At 55.4% G+C, this 22286-nt stretch overlaps 1 protein-coding gene across 2 annotated transcripts in view; it reads right to left on the bottom strand.

The window, feature by feature from the left end:
• Nucleotides 1-1279: 1279 nt before the first annotated feature.
• Nucleotides 1280-22286, bottom strand: part of ALPL (alkaline phosphatase, biomineralization associated) — a 68943-nt gene continuing 47936 nt past the window's right edge. The window contains exons 3-12 of one of the 2 annotated variants that reach the window (XM_003271568.4): nucleotides 18805-18924; nucleotides 18345-18460; nucleotides 16270-16444; nucleotides 15338-15513; nucleotides 11313-11456; nucleotides 9219-9288; nucleotides 5839-5973; nucleotides 3686-3877; nucleotides 3025-3144; nucleotides 1280-2303 (exon numbers count right to left, since the gene is read on the bottom strand). In XM_003271568.4, the coding sequence (XP_003271616.1) occupies nucleotides 2038-2303; nucleotides 3025-3144; nucleotides 3686-3877; nucleotides 5839-5973; nucleotides 9219-9288; nucleotides 11313-11456; nucleotides 15338-15513; nucleotides 16270-16444; nucleotides 18345-18460; nucleotides 18805-18924 (1514 nt within the window). In that variant the 3' untranslated portion in view covers nucleotides 1280-2037. Of the gene's footprint in view, nucleotides 2304-3024; nucleotides 3145-3685; nucleotides 3878-5838; nucleotides 5974-9218; nucleotides 9289-11312; nucleotides 11457-15337; nucleotides 15514-16269; nucleotides 16445-18344; nucleotides 18461-18804; nucleotides 18925-22286 lie in introns of those variants that run through there. The other variant, XM_030805231.1, reaches the window with a different exon arrangement.

Raw genomic sequence — 22286 nt, 5'->3', positions numbered from 1 at the left:
TCCACATAAAGCGTCAAGCACAGACCCGGCATGTTGTAAATGATCAGTGTTAATCGTCATGATTGTTATCCTTATTAAAGGAATTTTCATTCAATGAAGCAAAAGGAGCAAACTTGGACAAGTCTGTATCCCCACAAGGTCAGCTACAGGCCTGAGTCTAGTACCAAGGTGTGAGTATCAGAAACGGAAAGATCACAGTTGCTAAGCTAGGCTGACTCTCTGGGAGGGCAAGGAGCCCTCTGTCCAGCCTTCTGTCTGTCATGTTCACCACCAAATTCTTTTTTTTTTTTTTCTGAGATGGAATTTCACTCTTGTCTTCCAGGCTGGAGTGCAATGGCACAATGTCGGCTCACTGCAACCTCTGCCTCCCAGGTTCAAGCGATTCTCCTGCCTCAGCCTCCCGAGTAGCTGGGATTACAGGCACACCTAATTTTGTATTTTTAGTAGAGACGGGGTTTCTCCATGTTGCCCAGGCTGGTCTCGAACTCCCAACCTCAGATGATCCACCCACCTCGGCTTCCCAAAGTTCTGGGATTACAGGCCTGAGCCACAGCACTCGGCCAACAATTCTTAAGACTTAATACCATGCCTAGCACGCAGTCTGTATTTGTTGAATGAATGAAATGGGCCAAGGTGTGTAGTGCTGCTTGTGGGTATCAGGCAGCCGGGCTGCCACTGGGCCCCTGAAGTCCTCCTTGCTGTGGGTTTCTGGGCACACAGGCACTCCTCTTTTATCTTTTGTTGTTGTTGTTGTTTTGTTTTGTTTTTTGAGACAGAGTCTCCCTCCATCACCCAGGCTGGAGTGCAGTGGCGCTGTCTCGGCTCACTACAACCTCTGCTTCTTGGGTTCAAGCGATTCTGCCTGCCTCAGCGTCCGGAGTAGGTGGGACTACAGGCGTGCGCGCCACCGTGCCTGGCTAATTTTTGTATTTTTTGTAGAGACAGGGTTCATCATGTTGGCCAGGATGGTCTTGAACTGCTGACCTCAAATGATCCACCTGCCCCTGCCTCCCAAAGTGCTGGGATTACAGGTGTGAGCCATTGCACCCAGCCTCCTCTTTAATCCTCACAACAACCCAGAAGGGGGTTGTCTCCCATTCCACAGAGACACAAAGCAACGTGCCCAAAGCGGCACAGGTAGGGAGTGTGAAGCCCCAGGACAGCAGAAGGCCTTTCCACCCTGTCCAACCCACCTGTACCCTGGGCCCTGAGGCCAGTTCTTCCCAGAGAAATAAGCTTCTTTCAGTCTTTTTTCTCACTGACCACAAAGACTCAGCTCTGTCCTCAGAAATATTTGGAAAGTTTTATTTAAATGTTTTGTGTTCCCTTTTAACCACCACCAAAAAGAGAAAAAAAAAATTTTTTTGCCGTTCCAAATAGGAGAGTCGCTTCAGAGAGGAGCTGGCATGTGTGTTCAGAGCCCAGGAGTGTGAGCCCTGCCAGGTGGCTCTTCCCGGCCTGGGCCACGCTGGGTAGGATGGCCACCCAGGCATCAGCTTCCTGGGACCCTGGTGGCCTTGGAGTGAGTGAGTGAGCAAGGCCTTGTCCTGAGGAGAAAGACCTCATCTCCCCTGAAGGAGGGCTGGGCCTGGGGACAGGAACATGAGCATGGTAGGGCCTGGGGGGTTCCAGAGGGAAGGAGATGAGAGTGGGAGGGTCGGATCCGGAATGTTCCATGGAGGCTTCGGGGCCTCTGGGTCTGGCGAAATACGTTTGCTAGAAAAATAAGAGGCTTTGAGAATTTCTGCAGTCTGTACTCTCTGCCTGCCCAAGAGAAATCTACCCTGTTGGCCAAAGGGCAGCGGGGAGGGAGCGAAGGCTGGAGGCCAGAAGTGGGTTTGGCCCTTGGGGAAGATTCCAGAGGGGAGTGAGGTGGGCGGCAGACTTTGGTTTCCTGGGTCCCCTTTCTTGCAGTTGCAGAGGCTGAGGCCCCCACCTCCCTGCCCCTTGAGGGGTGGGCTGCCAGGCAGTGGGCTGCACTGGGGAGTGGGAAGTTGGCATCTGTCACGGGCTCATGGGTGCCCGGGCCCTGGGCCCTCAGAACAGGATGCTCAGGGGAAAGAGGGCCAGCGCGAGCAGCAGGGGGCCTGCAGCAAGGCTGCCTGCCGAGCTGGCAGGGGCACAGTGGTCGAGGTTGGCCCCGATGCAGGCTGCATACGCCATCACGTGGGGGATGTAGTTCTGCTCATGGACGCCGTGCAGCAGGTGCGCCATGGGACCCTTGGAGAAGACGGCCACGTCCTCCCCGCCGTGGGTCTCGTGGCGCAGGGGCACAGCAGACTGCGCCTGGTAGTTGTTGTGAGCTGTGGGCCAGGAGAAACGCCTGCTGAGAGCCTGCCAGGGGCCTGGCGCTGCGCACGCAGCTTTTCCATCTCCCTTCCAGGCTGGCTTGAATGCTCCCATTTCACAGAAAAGGAAAAGGAGGCTCAACGTGGGAAAGTCATTTCGCCTAAGGCCACAGGATTTGAACCTGAGCCTGTTCTGACACAGGAGTCTGCATTCTCAACCCCCAACAGAGAAAATTAACCTCATTTGGGCTGCTTGGATTAGCAGGGAGAGTGGAGGGGGAGACTCTTACCATTGCTGCATCTTTAGACTCCCTGGAACCACTGGGAGTATCAAGAAAGAATGAATGATATGGGATGGGATGAACTAACTGCAAAGTCTTGTATACTGGAATATTATAGGGCCAAGAAAAATGAGTATAAAATATTGAGCACCTACTTGTGCCAGGGACTATGCTAAGCTCATCAGACCCATTTGGTCCTTCAGACAACCTTCAAAGGTAGAACCCTTTTAGAGAGGAAACGGAAGCGGAGAAAAGTGAAGTCACATGCCCGAAGTCACATGCCCAAAGTCTCAGAGCTGCTAGATCGTAGAAGGTGATTCAAACTGAGGTTGTTCTGACTCAAGTTCCAGTCATTCTGAGACCCCTCACCTTGACCACAAGCTGACACCCTATTCCCAAACCCGTCCCCAAGGGGTGCCCTGTCCCCTCCCAGCCCTGGGTCCTGGAGGTCTCACCGTAGTCCACCATGGAGACATTCTCTCGTTCACCGCCCACCACTTTGTAGCCAGGCCCATTGCCATACAGGATGGCAGTGAAGGGCTTCTTGTCTGTGTCACTCAGCATGGGGGCCAGACCTGCACAGGGAGGGGGTGTTCAGGGGTCATGTTGGGGCACCAGGAGTACAGTCCCCAGCCCCTAGATTAGGCTCCTTGGTGGCTTGGTAACTCCTGGGATCTTCTTTGAAGGGTCCTGCAATGCCTCCATGAAGCCACCTTCTAAACCTTATTACTTCCAACTAACCATTCTCCAGTTTTCATTGTACCCATGTCCCTCCCATTCATCTGTCCGTCCATCTATCCATCCATCCACCCACCCATCCATCCATCCATCATCCAGCCAGCCATCCTCTCTCTCATTCATCTATCCACGTTCTTGCCCAGCCATGGTCAGTGTGGCCATCCATCCACCCACCTGCCTGTCCACCCGACCACCACTCAACTCACTCCCCCGCCTCACCCTGCATTTTTTCCCCATCCCCAGTAACTCTTCCTCCCCACCCAGTTGTCACTGAGTCCCCACCATGCTCTGGGCTTGCTGGTTCTCCCACCCACTCCTGCTCCCAGGTGGGTAGACAGGAGACCCCAGGAGTGTCCACCCCAAAGAAGGCCCACCTACCAAAGATAGAGTTGCCACGGGGGGTGTATCCACCAAAGGTGAAGACGTGGGAATGGTCCGCAGTGACCACGGTCAGAGTGTCTTCCGAGGAGGTCATGCTGCCTGCCTGCCCGATGGCCCGGTCCATCTCCACCGCCTCGTGCAGGGCCTGCTTGGCTTTGCCTTCATGGTGCCCATGGTCAATCCTGCCTCCTTGGGACACCGAGGCAAAGGCCTCGGGTGAGGGAGGAGAGGAGGAAGATCTGCTCCCCAGCCCCATGACACTGCTGCTGGATTAACCTTTGTTAGCTAGGGAAGGACAGGAACCCTCGCCGGGCACCGCTCTGTGCTAGCACCACAGCCTAGGCATTTTACGCAGCCTTTCAACCTGACGGAGGCCAGAGAGGGACGGCCCCGGGGCCAAAGGCACATGCGTGGGGGCTGCAAAGTCCAGATGTGTAATCAGTTTCACCAGGCCGGGAAGCTGTACTCCTCCCACCGCCCATCCCAGCACTGTCTTTAGCTGCTTGAAGGAGGCACTGAAGCCTTTGGTAGATAGGGAAGGGGGCACACTGGAATCCCTACAATGTGCCAAGCACGACACACCCATGTCTCTTTTCCCCTGAACAGCAATGCTGGGCAGAGATGAATATGATCAGTCTTGTTTACAGATGGAGTAACTGAGGCCTAGTGTGGGGAAGCCCACGGTGGGATTTGCCAGGATGTGAATTCAGGTGTGACTTGTCCTAACCCCGTTTTTCATCTCTACCTCAAATCATCCCCTCTAAAAAGAAAGCACGGAGCTCCCAGAGGTGGTGAAAGTCCCCAGTGCCTGTGGCAGGTTCCACAAAGCCCTGACGAAGCCTGAACCCCCGCCGCCTCCGCCTCCCCTCCACCTCCCACCTCCGGGTGAGTGCAGGGGCCTGGCTGGAGGCTTGGCCCAGCGGCTGAGGGCTCTGTGACCTTAAAGGAACACCTCCCTCGCTAACAGGAGGGCGCTGCCTGGTGGACATTCCCAGCTTGGAGGGTCCTGGGCGCCAGGCAGCCCTCTGTTCCCACCAGCCTGAGCCTCACGTCGGGCCCAGCAGGCTGGCAGGGCGGGTCCTCCCTTTGTTGTGGCTCTGGGAGCAGCTGGCCTGGCCGGCCCATCCTGGCCTTGCTCACAAAGGAAACCGCTCCCGGGGGAGCCCGAGCTCGCTACCGCTGGTTTCTGGCTGGCTCCTCGGCGTCAGAGGCCTGTTCGGGGCCAGGCCAAGACCGCTGTGCTCGAGTGGGAACCCCAGGGTTTGGCAAGAAAGCAGCCAAGCTGGGCTGGCGGACGCTTGCCTCTGGAAGGCGGAGGGGCTGAGCGTGTGTGTATGCGTGGGGAGCATATGTGCCAACATGTTCACGTGTGTGCATGTGCGTGTGTGTGTACATACGTGTGTGCGTGTGCGTGTGCGTATACATACCGATATCAGCAGGGCAACATGAGGAACTGCGGTGGGCAAGGGCTGTTAGCACTGGAAGCTTTCTGGAATCTTTATCACTTCCTCACACTTCCTATTGTTCCCGCCTTAACTATTGTGTAGCCATAATAAGGCTAATAATAGAAACTGGGTTTATTCTTTACTGGGCCCCGTTCCAAGTACTTTATGTCTCTGAACACAATGGAGGCGAATCACTCTCCAGGAGACAGATGCTATTTTTGGCTTCACCTAACAGAAGCACACAGGTAGAGGTCACACCGCCAGCAGATGGCAGCGCCAGGCCAAGAATTCAGATCTGTCTGCAAGGCCCCTGGCCGGCGCTGGAAGAGCCTGGGAACGTCAGCACACAGCGTGGGAAAGCCGGGGCCCGCGGATTCGCTTTTCAGGGCAGTGAGGCTGAGGGGCTGCTTGCCCCTCCAGGGCCGGGTCTCCAAGAAAGACTACCAAAGGGGAGAAATCTGCCTCCTCCCAGGGAGACTTCCTGGACTGGTGAACCTAACTTGCATCTCCATGCCCAAAAGAGAGCAGCTTGCTGGGCTGGGAGTGTCTACAGCACCACCCGTCTCCTTCCATAACCCATTCTCCTAAAGGGACCTCTCCCTTCACCCCCAAACCAGTCAGTTCCCTTTAAGAGCTGAACTTCTCCATCCCGACACCAGGGCCGTGTTTCCAACAGCCCCCTCTCAGCAGACCTGGGGCCCCTACCTTCCACCAGCAAGAAGAAGCCTTTGGGGTTCTTCCGCAGGATCTGGATGGCCACCACCACCATCTCGGAGAGTGACGGGTCCGTCACGTTGTTCCTGTTCAGCTCGTACTGCATGTCCCCTGGCTCGAAGAGACCTGAGGAGGACGCCAGGAGGATGTGGATGTGGATGCTGAGAGGCTGTGACCCTGCTAGGAGGACTCCAAGGAAGCTGGGGTGTCTCAGGGAGCACAGGCTCCCCACAGCCAACTTGGGGTAGAGTATGGTGGCTGGGAGGATCCTTATCTGGGTGATTTTTGTGGGCCCAGAATTAGGCCCCCAATTCATTTTTTTTCTTTCTTCTTTTTCTTTCCTTTTTTTTTTTTTGGAGACAGAGTCTCACTCTGTTGTCCAGGCTGGAGTGCAGTGGTGCGATCTTGGCTCACTGCAACTTCTGCCTCCCGGGTTCAAGTGATTCTCCTGCCTCAGCCTCCTGAATAGCTGCGATTACAGACATGCATCACCACACCCAGCTAATTTTTTTTGTATTTTAAGTAGAGACAGGGTTTCACCATGTTGGCCAGGCTGGTCTCGAACTCCTGACCTCAGGTCATCCGCCCACCTCGGCCTCCCAAAGTGTTGGGATTACAGGCGTGAGCCTCCGCACCCAGCCCCAATTCCTTTCATCTTTATTCCCACCACTATGGTGCGGTGGGATTGCCATGCCCATTTTACAGAGAAGGAGCACTGAGGTCCAGAGGTGTTCCATAACTTGCTATTGTCAGCTGAGAAGTGGCAGATCTGGGGTTCAAATCCATCAGTCAGTCTGCCTCCAGCCTGCAGGGCTCAGCACAAAGCACTGTGGCCCCAAGGCAGAGGGTCACAGCCTGGACTTGATGGGGCCGCTAGGGTGTGTGTGCATTTACATGTTTGGTTTGAAGGGCACGGTGGCCTGTGCAGCGAAACAGCAGAAGGTTTGGAATCATTGTCCCTCCTGCTCACTGGGCTCCATTTTCTCGCTTGTGACATAAGGAGAATGATCCATTCCTTGCCCATGGCACAAAGTTCCATGTGTCCTATGCTGGTGCTTCTGATTCTGGTGTCCTGATTCTGGTGTCCTTCCAGAACACCCTGCCCCTCTGTGAGTGGGTACACAGCCAAATAATAGCTCCCATGCACACAGTGTTCACTTGGTGCCACATGCTGTTAGCGCTTTGGAAGCAGGCAAAAGCCAGCCTCCAAGATGGTGCCCAATAACCCCTGCCCCCTGGAATTCTCGTGCTTGTGTGGTCTCCTCCCACACTAGCCTTTGTATGCCATCGAATGCCACTGAAATGATGGTGTGTGATTTCCAAGGCTGGGGCATAAAACGTTGTAGCTTCTGTTTATATACTCTTGGATCTCTGCGGGAAGCCAGCCACCATGTGATGAGGACACTCAAGCTGCTCTATAGAGAGCAATGGGCCAAGGAACTGAGGCCTCCTGCCAACAGCCAAGACCAACTCGCCAGCCATGTGAGTGAACCATCCTGGAAGCACCAGCCCCAGTCAAGCCTTCAGATGACTGTGACCTCATGGGAGACCCAGCTAAGATGTCCCCAGATTCCTGACCCAAAGAAATTGAGTGAGGCAATAAATGTTTACTCTTGTTTTAAACTGTTAGGTTTTGTTTTGTGACAGGGTCTCACTCTGTTACCCAAACTGGAGTGCAGTGGCATGATCACAGCTCACTGCAGCCTCAAACTCTTGGGCTCAAGCAAGCCTCCCACCTCAGCTTCCTGAGTGGCTGGCACCACCACACCTGGCTAATGTTTTCTTTCTTTTTTTTTTTTTTTTTTTAAGGTAGGGTCTTGCTTTGTCACCCAGGCTGGAGTGCAGTGGCATAATCACAACTCACTGCAGCCTCGACCTCCTGGGCTCAGGTGGATCCTCCTACCTCAGCCTCCTGAGTAGCTGGGACTAAAGGTGTGCACCACCACACCTGGCCAGTTTAAAAAAATTTTTTGTAGAATTGAGGTCTCGCTATGTTGCCCAGGTTGGTCTCAAACTCCTGGGCTCAAGTGATCAACCTGCCTTGGCCTCCCAAAGTGCTAGGATTACAGGCGTGAGCCATTGCACCTGGCCTAAGTTTTTTTTTGTTTGTTTTTAGACAGAGTCTCGCTCTGTCACCCAGGCTGGAGTGCAGTGGTGCTATCTTGGCTCACTGCAACCTCCACCTCCTGGGTTCATACCATTCTCCTGCCTCAGCCTCCTGAGTAGCTGGGACTACAGGCGCCCGCCACCACACCAGGCTAATTTTTTGTATTTTTAGTAGAGACGGGGCTTCACCTTGTTAGCCAGGATGGTCTCGATCTCCTGACCTCATGATCCGCCTGCCTCGGCCTCCCAAAGTGCTGGGCCACCGTGCCCAGCTTGCACCTGGCTTAAGTTTTGAGATAATTTGCTATGCAGTAACAGATAACATACAACACAAGTTCATGTCATGCTCATGACAACCAGGGGGTTGTCTCCAGCCCCATCACTATCTCCATTTTATGGGAGAGTCATTATCCCTACTTTATAGAAGAGGAAACTGAGGCAGAAAGAGGAGAAATCACTTGCCCAAGGTCACACAGCTTAGAGGTGGTAGAGCTGGAGTTGAACACAGCACTCTGGCTCTAAGATCCATGAGCAAAACCAGCATGATACACAGGTGCATGCACAGCCCATATGGTACTGGGTGTGTGCCATGTGACCCAGGAAAGCAAGAGGCTGTCATGTGTCTGGGGGACCCACCAGGCACACAGCTCTGAGCCCATAACCTCTAACAACACCCAGGACGTGGAGCTGTGTTCCTTGGGAAATGTCTGCAGGAGATTTTGCCACCACTTGCTCGGCACTACAGGCAGCTGGAAAAGAAGACCCGGATAGCTGCATGGTGGTGCTCAGGGCCTCATCCCACCAGACCTGAAGCTGCCCCTGGGCCCTCACCACCTGCTCCCCACTGCCTGGGGAGGAGGGCAATTGTCAGCATGGGCAGAGACAACTTGGCTGGCTTCTGCCCTGGCCATGCATACAGTAGAGCTGACTCCAGGTCCCAGGCTCCATAGCCCAGCAGCCATTAAGTCCCAGTTCTCAGCCAGGGCTCAAACTTGCCTGGACCGCATGCCGCAGGCCACTGCACTCTCTGAGCTTCAGTTTCTTCTTGTGCCCAATGGGGCTAATTCCCCTGCACAGCCAGCAGATTTCAAGCCTAATTCCAGGAACCAGAACCCCCTTCCTTGCCTCTCCCAGGTCCTGGAGCCCAAGGGCAGAGGCCCCTAAGTGGGAGTTAGGCTAGGGCCTTCTCCCCAGGTGCTGGCCACACGCAGCTCCAGCTACCAGGCTCCGAGCCATGCATCCTCCACTCCACCCCCTCCACTTACCCAATAGGTAGTCCACATTGTGGGGGTCAAGGGTCAGGAGTTCCGTGCGGTTCCAGATGAAGTGGGAATGCTAGGAGGAAGGGCTGTGTCAGCACATGCTGGGGGCTAGGGAGAGTTGGAAGGACTGACCCCAGCAGCTATCAGAGTCTGAGACCTTTACTTGTTTCCTTCCCTCACTTAAAAATCTCTCCCCGAGGACCCACCATCCCTGACCTTAAGAAACGATGAATCAATAGCCCATTATAATGTGTAATACAAGGGGATGAGAATTCTGATAGAGCCCAGGGAGGCCGTGAGCCCAGACACAGGACCAGGGAGGGCTTCCTGGTGGAGGTGATGTTCTAATGGGCCCCTGGAGGACAAGTGGGAATTGAACAGCCTAGGGTCAGGAAGGCTATTCCAGGAGGGAGGGATCACAGGGCAAAGAAGAGCCAGGCACAGGTCTCCAGGGGCCTTGAGTGCTGACAGGCGTGGGCTGTGTTTTCTGGAGGCTGTGGAGGGCCAGGGAGGAAGCAAAGCCCCAGCTCTGCTTTGGGGACCCCATCTGGGAGGGGAGATAAAGGTGTGGCTGTTTTCCCAGGGAATAAAATCCATGGAAAGAAGCCAGCTAGGCCAGGCCTGGAGAGGGCACCATGTGGGCCTGGACCAGGGGTCCCAGCACTGCCAAGGATCTGCCGTGTGCCCTTAGAAGACCCCCTGCCTTCTCTTGGCAATGACAGTGGGATCAGTGGCTTTTCAAGCCTCAGGGGCTGTTGTGGGGAGGAGGGCAGGGAGGCTCAGAAAGTGGGGCGTTGCATCCCCCCAGCCCCTGCGTCCTGGAGGTGGCTCTCCTGTGCTCTCTCCCTCCAGGGTTGTTCCTGTTACTCCCTCTTTACAGATGAGGGCACCAAGGCACACAGACCATGTAACCACTGAATGGTAAAGGTGAAACTGACTCTAGAACCCACTCTTAAGGCATGATTTTCTAGGGATGTGGGGCCTCCATGGGACCTGATACCCAGTGTGGCCAGGCTCGGGGCCATGGTGTAGATGCTCTCTCCCCGTCTTAGAGGTCTAGACTGAGCTCCTGGGTAAGCACCCTGCCTGGGCAAGGAGGATGCAGCTCTGGCCCCATGTGCCACGTAGAGAAACTGAGGCTGGTGTCTCTCTGGCTTGAGCTGGGAGGGGGCTCTGGCCCAGCCTGAGCTGACTCAGAAGAGATGGAAAGGGTTCAAAGCCACTCAGTCCCACACCCCCACCAACCCCACGGGGGCCCTTCCCTAGTCCCTACCCCCACCTCGTTCTTGGCCCAGCCTCATCCCACGAGGCCTCCCCAGGGGCCAGTCCTGGAACTTGCAGAAACCCAACCCCAGAGTGACATCAAAGTGGCTGCCAGGCTACTCCCCACTGTCTTCAGCCCTGACCACAGTCATTTCCAGACCCCAGCTGCCCCAGGCCCGCAGGCCAGCAGCTTAGATTTAAAGGGCCAGAGGCCACTCCAAGGAGCCAGAGCTTGGGGTCCTTCCGGAGGTCCCTCCAGCCTCCCTTCCCCAATCTATTCTGTCCCCCAGCCAAGGGGGACTCACTGTGGAGGGCTTCCCGGCTCCCTCCGTGGCTTGCACACTGGGGCCAACCACGTCCTCCCCTGATCCATCCAGCGCTGCCTCCTCCCTCCGTCCTCCTACTTGCCCAGAGCTTCTTGGCCCCTCCCTGTGGTCTGTCCTTCCAGGGCGCCTGCAGAGCCAGGCATCCCCCATGCAGGCACACAGCGTTCCATGTTTCCTTGGCCATCTGGCTCAGCCTCTGTGCCTCACGCATGCCCCACCGGGCACCTACATACAATAGGTGCTCAGGGTGACTGAATGTCCACACAGGTTATTCCCTGGCCCGGCCTCCTCCTCACCGTCCGCCTCTCTCTGGTGTCCCCTCCAAGGGAAGGAAATGATTAGTCACCAACTATCTACCGTTTGTATATTTCTTAGGCCATTTGAGCCAATGGAGGAAAGATTTCTGATGCCCTTTCTACAGAGGACAACAGAGCTTCAGAGCGGAGGTCGCACAGCCTCTCCCCATCACAGGCCACCTCTGCAGCCACATGGCCCCAGCACAGGCTACCTTGTGTCTCGGTTTGAAGCTCTTCCAGGTGTCAACGAGGTCCAGGCCGTCCAGCCTCGTGCCCCTGGCTTTCTCGTCAATCTCATACTCCACATCAGTTTTATTCTTGGGGTACATGTATTTCCGGCCACCCCCCATGATCACCTAAAAGAGACAGGAGCCATCACTTCTGCAGGGTTCCAAGATGCCCAGAAGCCCCAGTGACCTTGGCTTGGAACCTGGACTCCTGGAGTCCCTGGGGATGGTGTGGACAATTTCCCAGCCTGGTGAGCCAGGCCTCAGTCATCTCTGGGCCTTACTTGTCCAGTGGGGAGATGAAATCTTGAGTCTATTGGGATGGTGGTTTGGCGCTTCTAGGGATACTGGAAGAGCTGATAACTTACCTTACTTGGCTTCCCGGAATCCACAGAACTCCCACTCGAATAAGAATCAGACCATTTACAGGGCGTTCACTGTGCATCAGGCATTAAGCATTTAACATACATTCTGACTCAACTTCATACCAAGGCTGCAACAAACCCTGGTCACCTGTTTTCCAACTAAAAAAATGGGCACAGAAATGGGTTTTTCCCCCCGAAGGCCACAGAGCCAGGAAGTGGCAGCATCAGGATTCAAACCCAGGGCTTTTCCAGCTATGGCACTAGGGCCCTGCTGTATTCATGCAGCTGAGGGCAGGGACTCCCAGAGCCTCCTCTCCCACAGTGAAAGGCTGAATGCGTGCAGGGAGAGGCTCCAGCCAGGGAGGTCTTTGGGGCAGCCCACAGCTGGGAGCCAGCCCACCGCAGCCTGGGCAAACAGCGGGGCCGGGCCTCACGGCTCTGTAGTCACCACCAGGCTAATTTTACCCACCAGCTGGTGTGTGCGGGCAGACGGACGCGGGACTGTTTGTTTTCCTTGGGAGTCCATGTTTGAAGTCCTGACTATTTTTAAAATAGGGCCAAGAGCATAACAGCAGCCGCCTGCGGTGACCACCACACTAGTGTTCTCTTGTCACCGCGGGCGCCAGCCCGGGCCACTGCCCCTGGCTGACACCTTGGGAGTGCAGAGCCTGGCTGACACTGGCCCCAGATCCACCATTCCAGGCCTGCATCTCATAGGTCCCTTGCTCTATCCTCCACTCTGTCTCCCACCTTAGAACCTAGGTTTTGTGGAATGCATAGGGGGGCAGGAGCACAGGATGGCAGGAGAGGTGGGAAAGGCGCCCCAGGACCAGCCTGGGTCCAGGCCATGGTCATAGCCGTGAGCTTTGAAGTCAGACTTGGGTTTGAACCCTGACTCTATCGCCTACTGACAAAGGGCCTGCCACCTAAATTCTCTGAGCCCAGTTTTCCTATCCATAAAATGCGACTGGCCAGGCGCGGTGGCTCATGCCTGTAATCCCAGCACTTTGGGAGGCTGAGGCGGGAGGATCACTTGATGCCAGGAGTTTGAGACCAGCCTGGACAACATGGCAAGACCCTGTCTATACAAATAAAATTTGTTTCAAAACTTAGCCGGGCATGGTGGTACAGGCTTCTGCTCCTAGCTATTCAAGGGACTGAGCCAGGAGGAGCACTTGAGCCCAGGAGGCTGAGACTGAAGTGAGCCATGATCACGCCACTGCACTCCAGCCTGGGCAACAGAGCGAGACCCTGTCTCAAAAATAAAATAAAATAGGCCGGGCACGATGGCTCACGCCTGTAATCCCAGCACTTTGGGAGGCCAAAACGGGTGGATCACCTGAGGTCCAGAGTTTGAGACCAGCCTGGCCAACATGGCGAAACCCCGTCTCTACTAAAAATTAAAAAAAAAAATTAGCCAGGCGTGGTGATGTGCGCCTATAATCTCAGCTACTCAGGAGGCTGAGGCAGGAGAATCGCTTGAACCCGGGAGGTGGAGGTTGCAGTGAGCCAAGATCGCACCACTGCACTCCAGCCTTAGAGACAGAGTGAGACTCCGTCTCAAAATAATAATAATAATAATAATAATAATAAAATGCAACTAACATCCATCCACAGACCCATCACAGGAGGAAAGGCAGTCACCCAGGGAAGTCCCCAGCACCCAGGGGGTGGCTGCCACTGGAAGGCATTTCTATTGCCAGGAGTGGGGAGAAAAGTGGTTCAAAGGGGCAGAGTCCTTGCTCTCAGCTGCAGCCAGGAGCTCGGGGGCAGGGCGGCCTGGGAGGGGAAGAAGGAGAAGGGGACCCCAGGTCACGGGTCCCTTGCCCCCCCCCCAACTGTTCCCACAGAACCTGACCTCTTGGCATCTTCAGAGTGGAAAACGAAGCCCCCAGTCTTCCTGCAGGGAGCCTCATCGTTTCCAGCCCGGCAGCGACTTCACACGGGCTCATTAAACTCCCAAATAACAGACTCGCTGTTTGGCTTTGGGGTTTGGGTTTGTGTCTTTCTTTCTTTCTTTCTCTTCTTTCTCTTCTTTTTTTTTAAGCAACAGTATTTATTTTCAGGGTGGACACCAGGATTTTTGTTTCATGTACAGTCTGGGGACGGGGAAGCTTTTGGGGGGGTGGTGATGGACAGGCAGGTGGGGCTGGGAGAGAAAGGAAGAGGAGGAAAGAAAGGGATCCTCACACAGGTCCTCCCTCCTCACTCACTCCCTGGCTTGTGCCCCCCGACGTGGCCCCTGTGGCCCCCCCCTCCTAATCTCCCACCCCTTCACCTGAAACATCTTCCCTCCCCTCGAATTTCCTTCAAGTTCCTGTCCCCTGCTCAGGCTGTCCCTGACAAACCCCTCTGATGAGCAGTCCCCATGTAATTATACCCTGTGCCTGTACAACAAATGTTCTCACATCCATGACCTCATCACAGCCTCCCACGGCCCTGGGGACAAGCAAGTGTGACTCTCTGTTCCTGCTGCACAGGTGGGGAAACTGAGGCATAGGGAGGGGAAGGGACTTGCCCCAGGCCACCTGTCGGGTGAAGGCAAGCCAGGATGAGTGGCTTGGCCTCAGATGTCTGCTCCCTGAAAGGGGCCAACAGCACTGTGTGTCCTGAAAGGGGGTACTTAATCCACCATGCTGGGAAAAGGGCAGACGTGGGTCTCTACTGTAGAGGGGCCAAGTGGCCCCCAGAAATTTGTGGGGGGCAGTGCATGGAGGGCTGAAGGCAGGTGAGTTTGTCTGGTGGTGGAGAGAAAGAGGTGAGGCATAGCTGGGCGTGGGGTCTTTCTCTGCCCCTCACCGAATCCAGGCTCAAGGGACAGAAGTCCCCAGATCGCCTCAGCAGTCCCCCACAGTAGGCAATAAAAGCCTGAAAAGGAACGAGCCGGGCATTCTCACTTAAGAACAGAGAGTCACATGGATGACTTCTGCCTCCATGAGTCAGCTCAGTTTGTTGAAGTGTGTTTCAGGGCAAGGACAGGTGGCTCCTAAGTAAGTGCCACCACCTTCTGGGCACTCGCTAGGCCTCAGGTCCTGTGCTGAGCTCCACAGGGATTATCTTAATCAGTTCTTGGCATAAGCTCATGAGGCAGGTACAGTTCACAAAGGAGTTGTGAAAGGGAAGCCTCAGAGAGGTTAAGTAACTGACCCAAGGTCACACAGCTAGCAACACGCAGGGCAAGATCTGGAACTCGGAAGTTTAAACACGAGAATTGGCACTAACCAACCACTGTACACACCAGCTCTTTGCCAGGCATGCTGGTGGTTGAGTGTACAGATATATGTCCATCTGTGCCCATGTGAATGCACGGGGCAGGCAGATGCCACTTGGCCACCACCACCTCCCTGTGCAGTGGGGGGCAGAGGTGGGCACAGCACCAGGTTCCAATTTATGGAATCATCCCTAGGTGCCTGGTTCTTGGGGTGTGGTGACGGTCACATGAGCGTTCACCCCGCAGCCCCACCGCAGAGAAATCCCACAGTGCCTGCCTGCCCAACCGCAAATCCCCTAATGGGCTGGGAGCCTCCCAGGTGTGTGGGGAGCCAGGCCGGGCTGCTTTTTCCAGGCCAGCCTGGGCCTGAGGCCTCCTGCCCACCAGAGGCCCCGCCTCGCCCCGTCCCTTCCCGGCTGCCCCCGAGCACTCACGTCAATGTCCCTGATGTTGTGCATGAGCTGGTAGGCGATGTCCTTGCAGCCCTGGCTCAAGGCCTCAGGGGGCATCTCGTTGTCTGAGTACCAGTCCCGGTCAGCCGAGTGGGCGTAGGCGGCGCTGGGGGTGGCATGGTTCACTCTCGTGGTGGTCACAATGCCCACAGATTTCCCTGGGGTGCAGGAGGGGCGGGTTCGGCTTTATCCACAGATCGGGGTGTCCCAGCTGCCTCCTCCCTCCCGCTCCCCCTCCCCACTAAAGACAGGCCCCCCTTCAGTTCTGAGGATTGCCCGGGTCTCGGTCTCCCCATCCACAGCAGTAGGTGTCTGGCAGTGGCTTCCAAGTAGCCGAGCGGCCAGAACACTGCCTCTGGGACCCTCTCCCCTCACCCCAAAGGCCCTTGAGATGTGAGCACCTGGGCTGGAGTCCTCCCCTTCATCAAGGCGCCCACAGGACCCCTGAGGGATCTCAAGTGGACTGTGGCTCTGTCACCTGTGTGTTGGCCCTGTCACCTGTGTGTTGGCCTTGGCCCCTGACTAAAGCTCCTGGGGGCACGGGCTGGGCCTCCCAATTCCGAGGAGGGAAGGGGCGTGGCCATGGACTGCACCCCACAGGCTAGCCCTGGGCTGACTTCTGCCTCCTCACAGCAAACCTACAAGGGGGCTACGTTCCCACCCATTTTATAGTCAAATGAAGAATCGACTCAGGGAAATGAACTGGGACCAGAACCCACCACTGAGTGAACCCCGAACCCTCAGCCTCCCCTGTCACGGAAGAAATCCCATGGATATTACAGACTCCCAGCGCATCAGAGCTGGGAGCCCCACAGAGAAGCCTTTTCCAGCCTCTTCCCATGACACAGTCAGAACGACTGAGGCCTGGACAGGCCACGAAGCTGGCCCTGCTCCCCGCTGCTCCCCCCACTCACCAGCGTCCTTGGCCCAGCGCAGGATGGAGGTGACCTCGTTCCCCTGGGTGGTGTTGCACCGGGAACGCTCAGTGGCCGCGCTTACCCCCACGGTGCCCTCGTTGGCCTTCACCCCACACAGGTAGGCGGTGGCGGTGCCAGCGCTGTCAGGGACCTGGGCATTGGTGTTGTACGTCTGCAGGTGGGAGAGGAGGGTCAGGAGATGTCCAGGCCTTCCCCCCCATGGCACCCACCCCGCCTCCACTCACACCGTGGGGACCGGGGCATGAGGAACCAGAGGACCCCATAGCCTTGACCAGGCCCACTGCCCACTGAAGCCCCCCAGAGCCACAGGACTACCTAGCTGCCTGCTTCCTGCCATCATTCCCTGCACCCCGGCAGCACTGGGGCAGGACCTTAGCTCTCCAAAGTATAGAGAAGTGTCCGGCGGAAGAGTGGGACTCAGGTGGGGTCAGCGGAGGCCTCTCTCTGGGCCTGGGGCTACAGGAGCCAGTGAGGGGTTGGGGAGCAGGGGAGTCCTGGAGAAGGGAGAGGGAGGGGCCTTCTTGAAGGAGTGGGGGGCCTGGGGATAGGGTAGTGAAAGTGAGGGGGAAGGGGACTGGGGAAGGGAAGGGTGGGGCCAAGACCAGCTCTGACTTCTCTGCCACCTGCCCTGTGGCCACCATCACAGGGTTGCCCTATAGCCGGATGTTTAGCAGAGATCCCGAAACTATTTGCCTGTCTCCCTTCCCCACCAGCCTGAGAGCGCCTTGAAGGCACAGAAGGCACCATAGTCCCCACTACTCCCCCAGAAGTGAGCCTGGGGCCCGACCCAGGGTCTGGAGGTTATTACATAACGCCACCATCACCACCACCAATAACAATAGCTACCCAGCAGCGCACACTGCCTTGAACAACCTAGGTCAGTACAGGCATACCTCATTTTAGTGTACTCCACAGACACTGCGTTTGTTACAAATTGAAGATCTGTGGCAACCCTGTGTCAAGCAAGTCCATCAGCATCATTTTTTCCAACAACCTGAGCTCACTTCATTAGTGTTTTTTAGCAATAGCATATTTTTAAATTAAGGTATATACATTTTTTTAGACATAATGCTATCCCACACTTAAAAGACTACTGTAGGGTGCAAATATAACTTTCATATGCACTGGGAAATCAAAACATGTGTGACGTGCTTCATTGCAATATTTGCTTTATTACAGTGGCCTGGAGCCAAACCCGAAATATAGCTGAGGTATGCCTATAGCCTAATTAACTTCACGAACCGCCTCAGGAACAAATGAATGAACTAGAACTTCATGCAAAAGTGTATACAGGCCGGGCACGGTGGCTCATGCCTGTAATCCTAGCACTTTGGGAGGCCAAGGTGGGCGGATCACCTGGGGTCAGGAGTTCGAGACCAGCCTGGCCAACGGGGTGAAACCCCATCTCTACTAAAAATAATTAGCCAGGCATGGTGGCGCATGCCTGTAATCCCAGCTACTTGGGAGGCTGAGGCAGAAGAATCACTTGAACTCAGGAGGCAGAGGTTGCAGTGAGCTGATGTCATGCTACTGTACTCCAGCCTGGAAGACAGAGTAAGACTCTGTCTCAAAAAAAAAAAAAAAAAAAGCATATATAGGCTGGGCATGGTGGCTCACGTCTGTAATCCTAAGACTGGGAGGCCAAGGCTGGAGGATCACTTAAGCCCAAGAATTAGAGACCCCCGTCTCTACAAAAAAATTAAAACATTATCCAGATGTGGTGGTGCACACCTGTAGTCCCAGCTACTCGGGAGGCTGATCTGGGAGGATGGCTTGAGCCCAGGAGTTGGAGGCTGCAGTGAGCTATGACTGCACCACTGCACTGCAGCCTGGGCAACAGAGCAAGACCCTCTCTCTAAACACACATATGCAAGCAGGTACAGTGATGCTATGGTGTCAGAAGTCAAGGCGGTGGCTGCTCCAGGTGGGGAGTGGGCTTGGGCATGGAGGAGGGTCAGGGGGTCAGGGGACCTCTGGCTGCTGTCATGTTCAGATGCTCGACCTGGATACTAGTTATACAGACCTGAACTGGGCTTGGGGATGGGGCTCACCTTGGAGAGGGCCACGAAGGGGAACTTGTCCATCTCCAGCCTGGTCTCCTCCCCAGGGTTGTGGTGGAGCTGACCCTTGAGGATGCGGGCGGCCGTCACTGTGGAGACGCCCATCCCTGCAGTGGGGAGCGCGGGCCTCAGTCTCTCGTGCTCCTGCCTCTCCAATCAGCCTACTTGGGTACCCAGAAGCTCTCTAGTTTGGTACCAAGGCAGGCTCGGGCAGTTGGCACCGGGCACGGCTCTGTAAATGTCAGTGAGCAGCCCCTCTCTCCCTTCACTCCCAGATCCTCAGGGGGCTGCCTGGCAGAGCAGGCCTCTTGAATCCACAGCCTGGCCCCTGATCCTTTTAAACACCCCTCTTCCAGAGCCCTAGCCCCTTCAACACAGCCCCCTTCAACTCAGCCTGGCTCCCGGGGCTCCTGGCTAGGTGTCCTGTCCCACCCCCCTCCACAGGCCTCACCATCTCCCAGGAACATGATGACATTCTTAGCCACGTTGGTGTTGAGCTTCTGAAGCTCCAGGGCATATTTCAGTGTCTCTTGCGCTTGGTCTCGCCAGTACTTGGGGTCTTTCTCTTTCTCTAAACAGAGAGAGACGCAGTTACTTGGCGGGGTGAGGACAGTCTCGTATCCCCAGACATACAGATCCCCCCACTTCTGACTGCTCAGGCTGGAATGCCTGAACTTGGAAGTGGGTGCAATAGTTGCCCACCCAGACAACACATCTGTGGTTTATAAATATGTGCCATCCAGATCCTGCAGAAAAGCCTGTGGACCCTGGGGTCTTCTCCTCATGTCTCAGAATGAAGAAACCAAGGCTCAGAGACAACAAGTGACTTGTCCAAGGCCACACAGCACAGGCAGACACTGGCAGGGCTGGGTTTCGCTCCAAAGCCCATGCTCATTCCTTCTACCCAGTAGGGAGATGAGCTGCTAAGGCAGCAAATGAATTGTGCTAGCACAATTAAGAGAGTAATGTTTAACCTATTCAACAAACTCCTTCCAGCAGCGGGGGTCCCCTGATATAGCCAGCCATCAATTATCAACTCTGTTTAGCTTATTCATTAAAGTAGGCTCAGCAGGAACCTGACTTGGTTGCAGAGTTAATAGCAGTGCTGGAAAGCGAAGCTTGCCTTTTGCTTAATGTGTCAAATTTAAAGGAGCCAGGTGATCTCACTCTTGTTAGGATTAGTTATCAAGGACGACATTCTGCATCTCTCATCCCCCGCCTCATCCCTCTTGGCTGATAATGACCTCTGGATGGGGCTTTATGGTTTTGAGATAAAATGAGAACTAAGAACACTTCTTTCTCTCTCCCTCTTTCTCATGTGTGTGTGTGTGCAGCAACCAATCCACAGCTTTAGTGCCAGACAGACCTCAATTAAAACCCCAGCTGCCAGGCATGGTGGCTCATGCCTGTAATCCCAGCACTTTGGAAGGCCGAGGCAGGCAGATCACCTGAGCTCAGGAGTTCACGACCAGCTTGGGCAACACGGTGAAACCCCGTCTCTACTGAAATACGAAAAATTAGCTGGGCATGGCAGTGTGCACCTGTAGTCCCAGCTACTCAGGAGGCCGAGGCAGGAGAACTGCTTGAACCCGGGAGGCGGAGGTTGCAGTGAGCTGAGATCATACCACTGCACTCCAGCCTGGGTGACAGAGCGAGACTCCGTCTCAAAAACAAACAAAAAACCCCCAGCTGCTCCAAGTACTAGCTCTGTCACCTCCCTGAGCCTCAGTCTCTTCCCCTGTTAAATGACACTGCTGGCATCATCCCCTCAGGGTCGCTCTAAGGACTGGGCCGGATAAGGCAAGTGACACACCTGACCCACAGGAGAGGCTCAAAAGTTGCCTCCCACCCCCATTATCCCATCTCCAGGGCTGGACCAGGATCCTGACTATGGGAGCTGGAGTGCCTCCCAGAGTCTGCGGGGCTCCCCTCTGTCCCAGGGCCCTAGCAGATCTGCTCAGAAGCCTAGAGAGGAAGCTCCCTAGCGGTTTCCTCTTTCGAGGCCTCCCACTGCACAGAACGGGAGGAGAGATCAGGAGTGGGAGGGTCTTGTCCAAGGCCGTGTAGCATGTTCGTGGGCTGGGGACACAATTCTCATCTTTTGGCCCAGCTCCGGCGCGTGCCTGGCTCTCCGGGTGGCCGTGGGTGAAGAACAGCCCTCCTTCCTCAAACACGCACTGGCTCTGGGCGAGATGCCAGGGACCCCCCACACAGCTTGTCTTATTCCTCTCAACTGCCTTGGTGGGTGGGCACCAGTGTCTCCTCCACATTAGGAAATGGAGAGCCTGAGATTAGGGCCCCAAGTGGGAGAACTGAAAACTCACGCGTCGCCGTGGCTCTGCTCCAGCCTAGCATAGGCGAAGAGCACAGGCGAGGAGCAGGCAGGATGCTGCAATGCACCTCTAGCCTTGGACCCAAGCACCCCCATGCCCTCCCCAGGAGGCCTCCCCTTGCGTCACCACCTCCCCTGTCCCTCAGCCCACTGCCCTTATCCTGACAGCCCCAGGTCCACCCTCTCTCTTCTGGAAGTGTCTGCTGAGGGCATCAATTTCAGATGTCCCCACACAGTCCCCACTGGGAATTGGGAGCACCTTGGCCCTTCTGCCCGACAGGGTGCCTTTGGACAAGAGTTTCTGCCCCAGGAAATGGGACACCCGTAGCTATCCACGGGCAGTTCTAGGATGACATGAGATAAAGTCTGGGCAAGGCCAGGGCCAAGGGTTTTGCTCGGAGGTCCTCCAGGCCCAGGCTGGTTCCAACCTCCCTCCTGCCTTCCTCAAAACACACCACGGTGCTGTTGGTCATGGAGCCTCTTTGGCCAGTTGGGTGCCATTGGGTGGTGAAGACCTTCTATCCACCCTGACCCGCTACAACCTGTCCCTGACTTAACAGCTTGGAGGTCCCGGGGCTGGGCTGACATCAGCCCGCCCCGCACCTGTTGCTCTTCTTCGGCCCAGGCTCTGCCACCAGGTCCCCTGCTCCATCAAGTGCTTGTTCTCTCTATACTGGAGTCCCACAAGGGCAGAGTCCCGTCTTTTTCACCAGAGCCACCCAGGGCCTGTCCCTGAGAAGGGTTTGGAGTCTGGTTTAAGCAATGATGGCTCTGGACAACTGGATTCCAAGAGGCCATTGTTTTTGGAGACTACTAAATGATATGTGCAATTGCTCACGATAGAATGCCGGGGAAAGGGCACTGATGGGTACATACTGTATGATTCCATTTATATGAAGCTCAAAACAGGCAAAGTGAGTCTCTGGTGGCCAGTGTAAGCCTGGGCATCTCCTCTGGCTTTGGGAGGGGGTTGGCACAGGGAAGCCCACAGATGCCCCACGACCAGAAATGTTCTGTCTTGATCTGGGTGGTGGTTGCACGGGTATAAATATATGTCAAACATTTTTCATGCGATATATTTAAGATCAGTGCCCTTTTCTGTAAGTTATACCTAATTGAAGAAAAAAAAGAAGGCTAGGGCAGTGGCTCAAGCCTGTAATCCCAGCACTTTTGGAGGCCATGGTGGGAAGATTGCTTGAGGCCAGAAGTTTGAGGCTACAGTAAGCCATGATTGTGCCACAGCCTGGCGACAGCAGATACAAAAAGTTGAATTGCTGAACGTTTGAAGATTTTTCATGTTGTCACTTTTTCACCTTTTCCCTTTTCATCCCTTAGTTCATCTTTCACAGGTGGGCTGTAAGTGCTGAGAAGGCAGGGACCCCATCCCAGAGTGACCTTGGTCCCCAGGGATGCAACTGGCACCACAGGGTCTCAGAGGCAGCATGGCCTGAGAGCCCAGCGGCTCAGGCTCAGTGCCCCACTGCACCCCATCTCCTCATCTGCTGAAATACAGCCGTCCTAAGAGAAGAGACCAACATTCACTGAGCATCCACTCCTTGCCAGACACTGTGACTATCCCATGTGATTCCCATGATGGCCCT

Source organism: Nomascus leucogenys, chromosome 24, assembly GCF_006542625.1.
Source record: "Nomascus leucogenys isolate Asia chromosome 24, Asia_NLE_v1, whole genome shotgun sequence".
In the NCBI taxonomy this organism is placed as follows: Eukaryota; Metazoa; Chordata; class Mammalia; order Primates; family Hylobatidae; genus Nomascus; species Nomascus leucogenys.
This window is presented reverse-complemented; position numbering and strand designations above follow the sequence as displayed.